We start from the raw sequence: 13,277 nt of genomic DNA on the forward strand, positions 1-13,277 counted from the left end.
GGGAACCACCCCTCCCCACTTCTAGCCCCTGGGCCATGTCTATGGGTGTGCTCCACCCTCCTGGACAGCGGTCTTGACCCTAGGGTGCGCTGAACAGGCCGAAAGGGTGTGTTCCCCGGGCTTTTGTTGCACTTACTGGGAAAGAGCTACACCTTTCTTCTTCTAGGATCTAAACCAAGGCTGTGAGTCCAGGGGTGCCAGTAGGAAAAAGATTCGATACAAAGAAAAACAGAGAGAGGCCTGGTCTAAGACTTCCTTGGAGCTCCTGGATCTAGCCATGCCTGAAGACAACCCTAAGCATAAAACTTTTCAGTTACGTCAGTGAATGTATTTCCATTTTGCCCAACCCGGTGTGAATTCGGTTTCTGTCTTTTGCACCTGAATTCACGTTGCTTACAACTTCATTCCCTGTTACATTCAAACAGTGTGTGGGGGGTGTGTGAACTGAGGGAGAACGGCAGGCCCTGGGCCATGGGCATGAATACCACTGGGCTTGGAGCAGGCAGTCCTGGCTCCACCCTGGCAAAGTCCCAGGTGCCTAGGCCTCCGTCTCCTCATCTGGACCCACAAGGCCATTTCCAGCCCTGACATTCCAGTTCCAGTCCCTGGACCCCGTCCGGACCACCGGGACGGCAGTGACGGCTGCCACCACGGGAGTCCCAAAGATGGGATCTTCAGGTGTGGTCTTCTCATTTACTTTACCACAGCTTGTGCAGGGGAGGTGGTCAAGGAAAGCATTTCCGTAAAACTTCGGTATTTGTTCATAAACGTTGTCGTTTTCATTTTGTCCCTGGTGGCCCCGTTCCTGTCTTTTCTGCCTAATAAACTGGAGTGTTGCAAAGATGCTAGGGGCCATTTCGGCCACCGGCTGCCTCTCCGGAGCAGCTCGGGCCCCAGGTCTGTGTTACCCATAATGCACTCTGGGCTTCCTCTGCACCCAGAGGACGCGCATTTGTTACGTGTTTCCAAACCAGAATGAAAGGCGCTGCATTGGTGAAGGGACATGGAAACCAGGGAAGGGGAGCTGCTGTTGATTGTAACCCACGGTGCCATCTACTCCAAGCTCTGGACTCATTTTCAAAGTTTCAGGTCCCAAGAGCGTCTGGCGCCCCAAGGGAGGCGTGGTTCCCCTGGGAGCAGGTGGGTCTCAGGTCTGAGTGGAGAGGCAGACCGCGCGCTCCCCCATAAGGCTCCCGAGGATGCCCGCGCTGTTTGTGGCAGCCTAGAGTGCTGTCTGGGAAAGATGAGTCGTCTAAGCCATCTGGGAAGCAAGGCTTGTGGCCTAAGGTGCAAATGCCTCTCCTTCACGGTGGCCCCCACAAGGCAAGCAGCGCTGGACCTTGGGGGCTCCGTGGGCGCAGGCCTGGGCCCGAGGCGCAGCAGCGGCCCTGGAGCCCCAGGAAGAAAGCAATACAGGCCATCATGGGAGGGCCGGGGCCCCCGGGCACCGCCGAGGGCGCGAGAGTGGGGTGCGCCCGGGCCGGGACAGGCGCGGGGTGCAGGCTGGCGGCTGCCTGAGGCCCGCGCCTTCCTTGCTCCTCTCCCGGGGGCCTGACCACACGGCCCCATCCCCCCCGCGGGGCCCTCTACGCCCACCCGGGAGCTCCCCGGCCCCAGGGGCGGAAGCTGTCCTCGCCTGCCCCCTCTCGGGCCTCCGGGCCGCTCCAGGGCCGGCTGAACGGGGACCCCCGAACCCGCTCCCCGAGGCAGGCTGCGCGGCCCGGGCTCGGAGGCTGGGGGTTCCGGGAGCCTGGAGCTATTTTCATCCGATGCGTCAGCCGGCCCGGGAGGAAGAGTCGGCCCCGGGCCCATTGTCTGCGCGCGGCGAGGGAGGGGGACGCGGAGGGCGATTTCGAACGCTCGGAAGGCGCGAAAGCGGCGCGCGGGGCGGGGAGGTGCTCGGCGGTCCGGGGGCGGCGGGGGGCGGGGCCCGAGGGGCGGGGCCGGGGGCGGGGCCGGGCGCCCTCCCGCCGCTGCAGGCTGGCGGCGGCGGCGGCGGCGGCGGCGGCGGCGGCGCGGGGACTGCGGGGGACAGCCAGGCAGCCGCGCGGGTAGCGACGCCCGGGGAAGCCCGCGCCCCGCCTGCGCCTCCGAGGCGCGCCCGGGAGCGGGAGCGGCCCCGCGGCCCTCCCAAGGCAGAGGCGAGCGCCGGGAGCCCGGAGCCCGGAGCGGGCGGGCAGGCGGAGAGCCGGGCAGCGGCCGGAGCGCGGGGGCGCGGCCGGAGGCAGCCGCAGAGCGAGCCGGGGCCGGGGGGAGGGCGCCGGGCGCGAGCCCCCCCCCTGCGCGGCCGCCGCGGAGGCGGCTTCGCGGAAGACAAAAGCCCGCCGGAGAGACGCGATGCCCGGCCGGCGGGGGCCCGGGGACCGCGGCGTCTGAGCGCGCCGAGCCGAGCGCCCCCCCGGGGGTCCGCCGAGGCCGGGCCGGTGCCCGCGGCGGAGGGCGACAGGGGCTGGCCCAGGTGCTCCCGGCCGCTTCGGGCCCCGTAGCTGCTCGGGGGGCGGCGCCCTCCCGCCGCAGCCGCAGTGGCCGGCGCCGCAGCCAGGAGCCATGGGCAACATCTCCTCCAACATCTCGGCCTTCCAGTCCCTGCACATCGTCATGCTGGGCTTGGACTCGGCCGGCAAGACCACGGTGCTGTACCGGCTCAAGTTCAACGAGTTCGTGAACACGGTGCCCACCATCGGCTTCAACACCGAGAAGATCAAGCTGAGCAACGGCACGGCCAAGGGTATCAGCTGCCACTTCTGGGACGTCGGCGGCCAGGAGAAGCTGCGGCCGCTCTGGAAGTCCTACAGCCGCTGCACGGACGGCATCATCTACGTGGTGGACTCGGTGGACGTGGACCGGCTGGAGGAGGCCAAGACGGAGCTGCACAAGGTCACCAAGTTCGCCGAGAACCAGGGCACGCCGCTGCTGGTCATCGCCAACAAGCAGGACCTGCCCAAGTCGCTGCCGGTGGCCGAGATCGAGAAGCAGCTGGCGCTGCACGAGCTCATCCCGGCCACCACCTACCACGTCCAGCCGGCGTGCGCCATCATCGGCGAGGGCCTCACCGAGGGCATGGACAAGCTCTATGAGATGATTCTGAAACGCAGGAAGTCCCTCAAGCAGAAGAAGAAGCGATAATGCGCCCGGCTGTGTTCGGGAGCGAGCCGGGGGGCGAGCGAGGGAGCGAGCAAGTCAGGGATGGATGGATGGATGGATGGATGGATGGATGGATGGATGAACGAAGGAGCATCCGCGCCCGCGAACAAAGACCGAGAACCAAAGCTATGCTTCGAATTTTTAAAACGGAGTCTGTGCACCCAGACGCAGGACTAGTGACTTAACCTGGGTGTGTATACCGAGTTGCCAGCCTGCCCTCGATCGGCCCCCACCCCCAGCTCAGGGGACCTTTTGTCTGAACGCCAGAGCTACTAATGGGTGGGGGGCGCTGGGGAGTGGACGCGCCTGGCCTGCTGTCCGCCCCTCCCGGCCCAGGTGGAAAACTCGGATGTCAGAGACAAAAGCGATCTCTTCCGCCTCCCGCCACAAGTTGGGCTGCCCCGCCCTCACTGGGGCTCCCACCTGTGAGTCACCTGAGGTATGCGGCTCCCAGAACCCTGGGAGCACCTATCTGGGGGGCAGGTTGGCAGTGGGAGGTCCTGGGGGGGAACGGCCTCCCCCTGCATTCGTGGGCTCGGGAAGCCGGATAGTTTCATGTCACAGGGCAGGCCCCTGTTGAAATTTCATTTGTCCTGCTCTGGGCCCAAACGAGGTGGTGGTGATTTGGGCCATCAGAGGACTGCCTGGAACAATACAGCAGCCCGAGAGCGTGGGGCACCGCGTGGGGCGCCGCGCTGGCCTTGGCCGGGGGGATGGCCACAAAGCTGCCCCTTTCCTGGTGCTTTTTTGGTGGCTACGGAAGACCAGTTCGGTTGAGAACTGCTTTTCAGCCTGGAATCAGACATCTTCCAGATGGTTTGGACCCTGTCCATGTGTAGGTCATTATCACACAAAGAGACCAATAAAAATTAAAAAAAAAAAAAAAAAAAACAACTGTTGGAGGTGGTGGCAAATGATATATTTACTGTTTGCAGGATAGTTAAAGGTTTTTAAAGGGTAAGGCTCTTCTTGGCGTAAATGCTGGATGGGGTGTGTGTGTAGATACAGGGACCTCCCTCTGTCCTGTGTAATCGGCATAAATACCTAGACCCATATGTGTGGAATCTTAAAAAATCTCTTAGCCTCCTGATTGGTTTGTATGAGCACACGAGCCGCAGATGTGTGCCGAATTGCAAGATGGTTTTTTGCAAGGCCGTCTCTTGTAATACGAACAGCTTGATGATGGGTTTTGGTTTTCAGACATGTTTTTAAGAAATTCTACAAATGAATACTCACCTTAGAAATATTCACCTTAGGAAAAAAAAAAAAAAAAAAAGACTCCGCTCTGCCCTTTTAGATCCTTTTACGCTGCAAGTGGGGACGTGTTCAAATTTCTAATTTGGTTCATCGTGGCCTCTCTGGTTTGAAGCATTTCATTAAAAATGTCTCGTTAGAGTATTTGATGTCATGCGCCAAAAAAATAAAACCCCACCTTGTTGCAAAACCCGACCTCGTTGCATGGATTTTAAAAGCAAAGGAAAAGCACAAGGAGTGAGGTCCTTCCCCATCCATTCTTGTGGGAACTGGCCTGCTAGGCAAATGCAAACAATGAGTGCTTGGGATCAAAGAAAGCGTGTGATGTAATGATCACCTGTACTCAGGCACTTCCGCGGTTTACTTGAAAGAGGCTTTGGAAAAATAGATAAAGCGAGAGAAGAAGAAATACATATTTTTAATAATGTGATTTAAAAATCCTTTATAATCAGGACTGAGTCTTGGTTTGCAGAAGCTGTCATTTACCCTGAGACACAGTATCAAAAAGGGAAATTTCTACTTACCTTTTGGTTTTAATTTCCTCTTCAAATTCATGTTCACAGGTAGAATTTTGCATATGCACACACGCGCGCGCACACACACACACACACACACACACCCCACTGTGAGGAATTTCTTTACGAAGGAGGCCTATATAGCAACTGGGCATGATCATGCTCGAGCATGTGAGGTCGTCAGATTATATATCCATGCCTATTGTCCATAACGCTCAGAAAGTTAATTTAAGAACCAGAGGTGGTCCTGCCCTCCTGCTTGAAACCCAATTCTTACAGGAAACCTTTTAAAAGAGGAAACCTAGCAGGCCCATCATCTTCCTTTTATCTTTGGTCGGTGTATTTGGTACCTCCCCAAGGCTGGTATTTTTGTAGCAACTCAGTAGAGAAAATAGAGCTAAACACTGTCAAAGCCTGCAGGATTTCGGTTTACGTATCGACAGCGTAGTCACTGATTTCTAAATGGGCTGGTCCCATCATCTGAAGATTCTGTATAGAGTTATTAAAAAAAAAAAATCCCATCCTCCTTTATTTTCTTCACATGTAACAATTTCTTATGCACTTTGACATTTTGGTAGGGCCACGCTATTGAGAGAATAGTATATTTATTTTGTGACATTGAAGATGCCAAATGCTGTAACCACCTCGTGCTAAACATCCTTAGGTTCAAGATCCCTGTTCAAGTCCCGTCATGCTTTACAAACGAAGCGAAATGACTTTGGTTTTTGCATTATCGATACTTAGGGGTGCAGTCAACTGTTAGTAAATTGTGCGGTCAAGTAAGGCCCCTGTGGTGTATCAACCAATAGTTAAGAGTCTCCGTTGATCTCTGTGGTGTTTGACCTAATAACAGCCCACTTTTGTCTCTGACCAAACAGAGGAAGCACGCGTCAAGTTACCTTGGCGTGGCCTTGGGGTGGGGGGGGGGGGGAGTCCCCTCCAATATGGCATCAGTGATCTGTTATGCCTCCTGCCCCTTTGAAGAATGAATGGGTTTCACACGGAGGAAGGTGGCCTCCCCACGTGACCTTTCGAAAGGTTCTCCCCTAGACACAAGGAGGCCGGTTTTATTTCAAGCCGATTCTCTTCACAGATTCTCTGTCATGGTGTTGGGACTATCGTCTCCTGGTTTCGGTTTTCCTTTCTGCTGCTGTAATTCTCTGTCCTGAACGTCCTCTTCTGGTCCTGTTCCCTTTTATATGCATATATGATGCTGTGAACAGAAATAAATTATTTATACAATCAAACGTTTGGGGAAGTTGTCTGGATGGTTTTTCAAGTTGCCCTTCTTTATTCCTAGGCCTTCTTTGAGCAGTGACTGGATGGCTCACCAGACGGCCTCTGGGGCCCGCCTGGGGCTGGATCAGGTCTCAGTTTTTCTGGCTTCCGTGTCCAGCTCTGTCCTGAGCAGAGGAGTGTGAGGGCTGGACCGCACCATACACCTGTGCCTGTCCCCCTATGCCTGTCGCCCTACGGGGTGCCTGTCCCTGGTCCTCCCAGATCCTTCAGGAAAAAGGCCTTCAGTGCCTCGCCTGTCCTCAGCCTCTCAGTTTATTAAAAAGGTCATGATTTGGGGCGCCCGGCTGGCTCGGTCGGTAGAGCATGTGACTTTTGATCTCAGGGTCGTGAGTTCAAGCCCCACGCTGGGCATAGAGCCTACCTGAACAAACACACAAAACAAGGTCATGATTGTTAATCATTTCAAGAATACCGTGGGATTGTGTACAATTAGAAGTAGCTATGTGCTGATATAACGTGAATCGTCACAAAGCTGCTCAGCGCCTAGACCTCCTCTGCTCCGATCTGGGCTGAACCCAGAAGAAATCCAGGACTTTGAGTCCTCTGCCGTAGAAGGTGCAGTGAAACCATCGTGTTTTGTACCTGTTGTTGGGGAAAGGCCTGCTTTCTTTCTTTCTTTCTTTTTTTTTTAACATGTATTTATTCTTGAGAGACAGAGCACAGGCGGGGGAGGGGCAGAGAGAGAGGGAGACACAGAATCTGACACAGAGCCCGATGCGGGGCTCGAACTCACACGCTGCGAGATCGTGACCTGAGCCGAGTCGGATGCTCAACCCACTGGGCCACCCAAGCGCCGCCCCCCCCCCCAAAAAAAGGCCCACTTTCTGAAGAAAAAGCGATTGGGGCTGACTCCGCAGCATTCTGACAGGGTCAATGCAGCCACACTCGTGAGGGCCCTCAGCAGATACCAGGCCACAAAAGCAAGGCCCCCTTGGGTCTTAGCTCAGGAGGCAAAAGGATCCAGTTTCAAATTTCAACTCCAGCGCTTAGGGCCTCCATCATTTTACTCTCCATTTCTTAGCCTCTTGAGCCTCGATCTCCCCATCTGTAAAATGGGGTCACAGTGCGTGCTGGGGGGGGATAAAACACAATCATAACTCGGCTCCGGTGCTCAGTCAGCAGCCCCAGCTTTGATCACGGGTCGCTAGCAACACGTGGAAAGCACCGTAATTCCACCCGACCACAAGCATTTAAGTCAGCTTGCCGCGATCTGCCTTTCACCCACACTTCTTGGTGTCCTTATGCTCTGGAACCTAGCCCGCACCCCAGGCCCAGGCCAGAGTGGAGTCCAGGAAGTGTCTGTGGACCATCCCGGGCGTGTGGTCTCCCCTTCCAGAGCTCTGCGAGGCTGGGTGAGGGGCCAGACGGAGCTGTGTGGACCACTGGGTCCGCTGCTCCCGTGGCCCATCTCACCAGGCTGTGAGCCCCCCGACAGGGTAAGGCCTGGATCCGTGGCAGCCAGTGCGGAAAACCACCTTGAGCAGGGAGTGAGTACTCCCTAACTATCGGCTGCATGACTGCATTCTCGTTGGTTAGTTTTCGTGGTAAATTTGAAACCTACGTACATTAGATGCATATAAACTTACATACGTTACACAAAATAATTATTTCCCGTGAAATGTTTGAATTAAGGTGAAAACAGACAAACTGTGAATATCGTTCTTCAAGATCACGGTCACGAGATGAATCACTGCTGTGACTTTGCAGAAGGAGGTTGAAACTTGTACACAGGGTGGAAACAGGTATGAGCCTAGGGGGTTTTCTTAAAAGATGAGCAAGGCTTGATTTTATCGTCCCGGTTGCTATAGAAGCTAATGTTTAGGAGCCAGATAACATCAAAAAGGCCACAGATGTGGGGCGCCTGGGTGGCTCAGTCGGTTAAGCCTCCAACTTCGGCTCAGGTCATGACCTCGAAGTGTGTGAGTTCGAGCCCCGCGTTGGGCTCTGTGCTGACAACTCAGAGCCTGGAGCCTGCTTGGGATTCTGTGTCCGTCTCTCTGTCTATCCCTCCCCCACTTGTGCTGCCTCTCTTTCTCAAAAATAAACAGACGTTAAATTTTTAAAAAATGAAGGGCACAGATGCCATTTTTAAGTCCTGACACCTGAAAAATTCTTCAAAACCTATTTAGGGATCAGTGCTCTCCAGATGAGTAAAAATACTAGAAACCGAAAGAAGACAAAACCTCAGCCCTTATTTTGTGGGGCCAGCCTTCATCCAACGGTACCAGGTGAGACTGGGTACCTGGGCAGTGTTGTTCATTTGATGTTTTCCAGGAAAGTCACCACAAACCGCCCCTTTCTGTACCCTCCTGCACCCTCCTGAGCCCCTGCACCTTCCAGCACCCCTGCACCCTCCTGCACCCCTGCATCCTCCAGCACCCTCCTGAGCCCCTGCACCCTCCAGCACCCCTGCACCCTCCTGAGCCCCTGCACGCTCCTGCATGCCTGCACCCTCCTGCACCCCTGCACACTCCAGCACCCCTGCACCCTCCTGAGCCCCTGCACCCTCAAGTACCCTCCTTGCACCCTCCAGCATCCCGGCACCCTCTTGCACCCCTGCACCCTCGAGTACCCTCCCTGCACCCTTCTTCACCCCTGCACCCTTCTTCACCCCTGCACGCTCCTGCACCCCTGCACCTTCCTGTACTCCTGCACCCTCCAGTACCCTCCTTGCACCCCCCAGCACCCCTGCACCCTCCTGCCAGGGGGGATCCTATCTGCACTGTGTCCAGAACTCACGCCCGCCACCATCGACACGCCAGAACAGAAGCCCAGAGCCTCGCCTTCCCTCCTCAGCAGGATCCAAGGTCCAGGAAAATCCAAACCCTCTGGTACCACGTTCCCATCCCTGAAGAATTTTCTTTCCGGTATTTCCTTCAGGAGACTGTTTGTGTCCGGGGCAATGCCTCCCCACTCCAGACAGCGGCATTGACACCCCCGGAAGGGTGGACGTGGGGTATCAGTGCTCCTGCTTTGGGGTGCAATCTTGACAGCCAGCTCTCTACCGGGGTCCCTCAGCAACGGTAAGAGGCTGAAGACCCCGGCCCCACCCATGCCTCGCGGTGTTTACAGAGATAAAGTGACGAAAGAGAGGAGAGCACAGGGCACAGGGCAGGTCCAGAAGCCTGCAGGTCAGCACAGCACGCCTGGACTGTGGCCCCTTCTCTGCTGGGCCGGCTCTGGATTGCAGGGACATCCTGTTCCCCTTGCTGTTAGGGACGAGCTCACCCCCCCGCCCCCCACCCCGCGTCCCCTCTGTGTCTTCACTGATGAGAACATCCAAAGCCGACTTCCAGGAGGGAAGCGTCTCTCCTCGCGAGATTCTGGGATGTAGAACCTTTAGTGCAAGAGTCCATTAAGTAACTCTTGGGGAAAATGAGCCTCCGTACCTCTGTCACTTTCAGGCTTCTGCTTCTAATGGCCACGCACGACTGTTCCCTCCTTAAACGCTAACTCCCCGTGCAATTAATTTCAGCTGCCCGTGTCTCACGAAAGCTAAAACGATTTCAATGCATTATTTAAAAGTCATCAGGGTAAGTAATGACAACCGCACCGGCTCCTTTCGTAAATATACTTCGGAGGCCGCTATTCTGCAGATGAACTTTCGCATTGCTATGTCATTTGCAGTGCGCTCGGATGCCGCGTCCATCACGTAAAAAAAAATGCTGTTAAAAATAATATCTGCAGGGGCGCCTGGGTGGCTCAGTCGGTTAAGCGTCCGACCTGAGTTCAGGTCACGATGGTGAGTTCGAGCCCCGTGTGAGGCTGTCTGCTTTCAGCACAGGGCCTGCTTCAGATCCTCTGTCCCCGCCCCCATCTCTGGCCGCCCCTCCCCCGCTCAAAGATAAATAAACAGCAAAAAAATAATAATAATAATGTCTGCAAATAATCGTGACACCTGTTATGCTGGGGACGCTCCCCCAGGTGGGTGTGCCGGGAAGACTTGGAACGTGATTCTTGTCCTCAGATGGCTGACATTCTAGGGGGTGAAGCAAGGGGAAGGTATCACGTTGGCGCTGAACTCCGGTGTGAAACGTCCCTCAGTTTGACCAAACGGAAAGTCATTAATTCAACCAAGCTCACGTTTTCCATGCCACTCCAGCCCGGGAGTAAAAGCATGGCACGCTGTCTCAGTGCGTGCCATCAGAAGACGCCCAGTCCCCCCCTCGATCTCCCTCTCTTGCTCTTTCTGAGATTTCCTTGGGAGGCGAGCTGATACGACTGTGCTAACTGCTCTGCCTTCTCCTTCCCTTCCACCCCGTCCCCCCCCACCCCCGACTGCTTGCGGAAGTGTCCTTCTGGAAGCTGGGCTCAGCATGGCGGCCGCAGCGGCTGGCCCCCGTCCTGCTGACCCCCGTTGTGGCGACCCATTCTCAATGGCCATCAGATACTTTGTGACATGGCTCCCCAGTGTCTACCCCCACTCAGACACCCGGGGGCGGGGGCTGATCTGAGGGGCTGATCCTGCGCTGCCTCAGAATCCCCTTCTCACCTCACGCTGGTTCTCTCTCCCAGTGTGGACCCCCCCACTCCCGAACCTCAAAGTGCTGGGAAATCTGCCTTGGAATCCGTTTGCTACCACAGAGTGAGGGGTTTCTTGCAGAAGTTTTGAATAATGGCCACCTCCCCCGGAAATTCACTCCGGGCCTCAATTCTGCTCCGCTTGCTTCCGTCTGAGCAAGTCACCGGGATGACGGAATGAGGGGCTGAAGAGTCGGAATGAGGCGAAATCCTCTGAGGCAGACACCGTGGGTTACCCACACACAAATCCGTGCCTCTGTCCACCTTTCTTGCAGGCAGAACCCCACTTTTACTTGGGGGTGCCCTCTGCCTGACGACTATGTGCTCAGGGAAAGTGACTCTACACTCAGCTTAAGGGGAGATTGGTCTGAGCCACAAGATTAATCAATTCTTCTTGCTTGGGATTTGTTTAGGGAAGGGTCCTGAGACCCAAGGGAAGGGTTTCCCGGAGAGGAATAAATGGATGGGCTTTGGAAGATCTTCCTTATGTTTCAACGTTGGATCATACAGCTCTCCTTTGCTGCTTCTGAATTTCAGTGAATGAAGATGTGATGGCTGGAGTGGCTGCAGCCACCTTGACACCATGTTGAGAGCCCACTCACCCACTGAGGACAGCAGGAGGGAAGTATGAAGGGTCTCAGATGACACTGTGGAGCTGCTGACATACCCAACCCCGGCACCACCTGACCTCAGGACTTGCAGAAAATGACATGCCCTTTACTTGGGGTTTCGGCTACTTGTGGCTAAAACCTCTCAGCTGGTAAGGTGCCTCAGACACCACCCCCACCCCTTCATTGTACGAAACACGTAGGGCTCCCCACCAGAGCTGCCGTGTGAGGGAAACCATCAACCACCCCATGCCAACCGATCACAGGCAGATCGAGACCCGCCTCAGTTGGCCCCGGCTGGGGGGACAGAAGGACTAACGTCTCGGCTCCTGGTTTAACAATTACCACCGGGGACGTCAGGACATTCTGGCCAGGAGGGTGAGGCGCACCTCGAGGGTAATTCCAAGTAAGCAGCTGAGAACACCATTAACGGTGAAGCCCTTTACCAGCGCTCATTTTCTGAAAAGAAATGATTAAGATAATATTACTTGCGACCATTCACGGAGCGTTTGTTTTATGCTGAGCTATGAATTACGCACTTGACAGATTCATGTCATGTAATCCTCTCTGAAAGGCCATGAGGTAGATGTGTTCATCCTGCCGGTGCTGATGTGGACCTTCACGACACAGGCAGACAAACAGATGGGTAGACAGACAGACAGTCATAAGAACAATCACTGAGCACTTACGGGGCGCCGAGCGCTGGGCTGAATGCACGGGGTAGACATCCGGTCTGTGCCTCATAACAAACGTCGAGGGATAGGGACTATGTTTGTCACAGGCTTGGAAACCGTCGGGCAGTCTGACTTCAGGACCAGCCCCCCTACCCTGGGGCAGCCCTTCACAGCCTGGAACCGGGACCTGGCACAGGGAGAATGTTCCAGAAGAGCTGTGAAGTCAATGAGCTTGAAATGAAGGCAGGGTCCGCACCGTCGCAGCTCAGAGACATGGCATGAGAGCACCCCAAACCAGTGCCTCCCCCACCCCACCCCCACCCATCTGGGGTCCGCTTTTCTAGTAAGTTCCCCATGATGCCATTGCTGCTGTTCCCTGAATGTCGAAGCGTCAAAGCCAAGCACTCCAAAGTAACTGCCCAACCTTGGCCTGGTGTCACCCCCGCACCCCAGCAGGCTCGTGCCTGAGCTACGCTACTGACCTACCTCTGGAGCCGTGGCTCTCCACGGCTTCCAGAAAACAATGGTTGTGTCCTGAGACACCTTTGCTTGTCACAACTAAGAAGGTGGGGCACAGGACAGCCCACAACAGAGGACAGTCTGGCCCAGAACACCCGTATGTGCCTTAAGCAGAGGACCCCTCCTCTATGGCCTTCATACTGGCGGCTCCCTTTCCCTAGAACACCTTCCCCCGGGGCAGCATCCTGGCCGTATCTCTCCCCAACTTCCCGTCTTTCCGCCCACACCTTCCCGTTTTCATTAAAACCCCCTTCCTACTCTCTCTGCCCTTCCCTGCATCACTCTTACCCGTGACATACTTTGTATTTTATTCCCACGGACATAAAATGAACTTATACTCAATTATGTATTGATTGTCTGTCTCCCCCCTGTGTATGAGTTTCCTGTTGCCACTGTAACAAGTTACGCCAGACTCAGTGGCTTAAAACAACGCAAATGTATTATCTTACAGTTCTCAAATCACAAGTCCTACAATCAAGGTGTCAGGAAAGGCTGCGTTCTTTCTGGAGGGTCTAGGGGAGAATCTCGTCCAGCTTCTGGTGCCTACCTGTACGCCTTCACTCGGGGCCACTTTCATTGCCAAAGTCGGCAGCACAGCGTCTTCAAAATTTTTTTAAATGCTTATTTATTTTTGCAAGAGAGAGACCGAAAGAGAGAGAGAGAGAGAGAGAGAGCACACAGGGGAGCAGCAGAGAGAGGGAGATAGAGAATCTCAGGCAGGCTCCTGTGCTGTCAGTGCAGAA

General features: G+C 55.5%; 1 protein-coding gene and 1 non-coding gene across 2 annotated transcripts; both read left to right on the forward strand.

Annotated features, from left to right (window-relative positions):
* The first annotated feature begins 1,977 nt into the window (after positions 1–1,977).
* On the forward strand, positions 1,978–6,160 carry ARL4C (ADP ribosylation factor like GTPase 4C). Its single transcript, XM_058700541.1, has one exon. It carries the CDS (start codon positions 2,548–2,550, stop codon positions 3,124–3,126), a length of 579 nt encoding a protein of 192 aa, XP_058556524.1. The 5' UTR covers positions 1,978–2,547; the 3' UTR covers positions 3,127–6,160.
* A 330-nt stretch (positions 6,161–6,490) lies between these two features.
* TRNAK-UUU (transfer RNA lysine (anticodon UUU)) lies at positions 6,491–6,563 on the forward strand. Its single transcript has one exon. It is a non-coding gene; the product is annotated as a tRNA-Lys (tRNA).
* The last annotated feature ends 6,714 nt before the right edge of the window (positions 6,564–13,277 follow it).

This window comes from Neofelis nebulosa, chromosome 2 (assembly GCF_028018385.1).
Source record: "Neofelis nebulosa isolate mNeoNeb1 chromosome 2, mNeoNeb1.pri, whole genome shotgun sequence".
In the NCBI taxonomy this organism is placed as follows: Eukaryota; Metazoa; Chordata; class Mammalia; order Carnivora; family Felidae; genus Neofelis; species Neofelis nebulosa.

Coding starts and splice junctions, on each gene's coding strand:
- ARL4C (XM_058700541.1), top strand. CDS start 2,548: ATGGGCAACATCTCCTCCAACATCTCGGCCTTCCAGTCCCTGCACATC.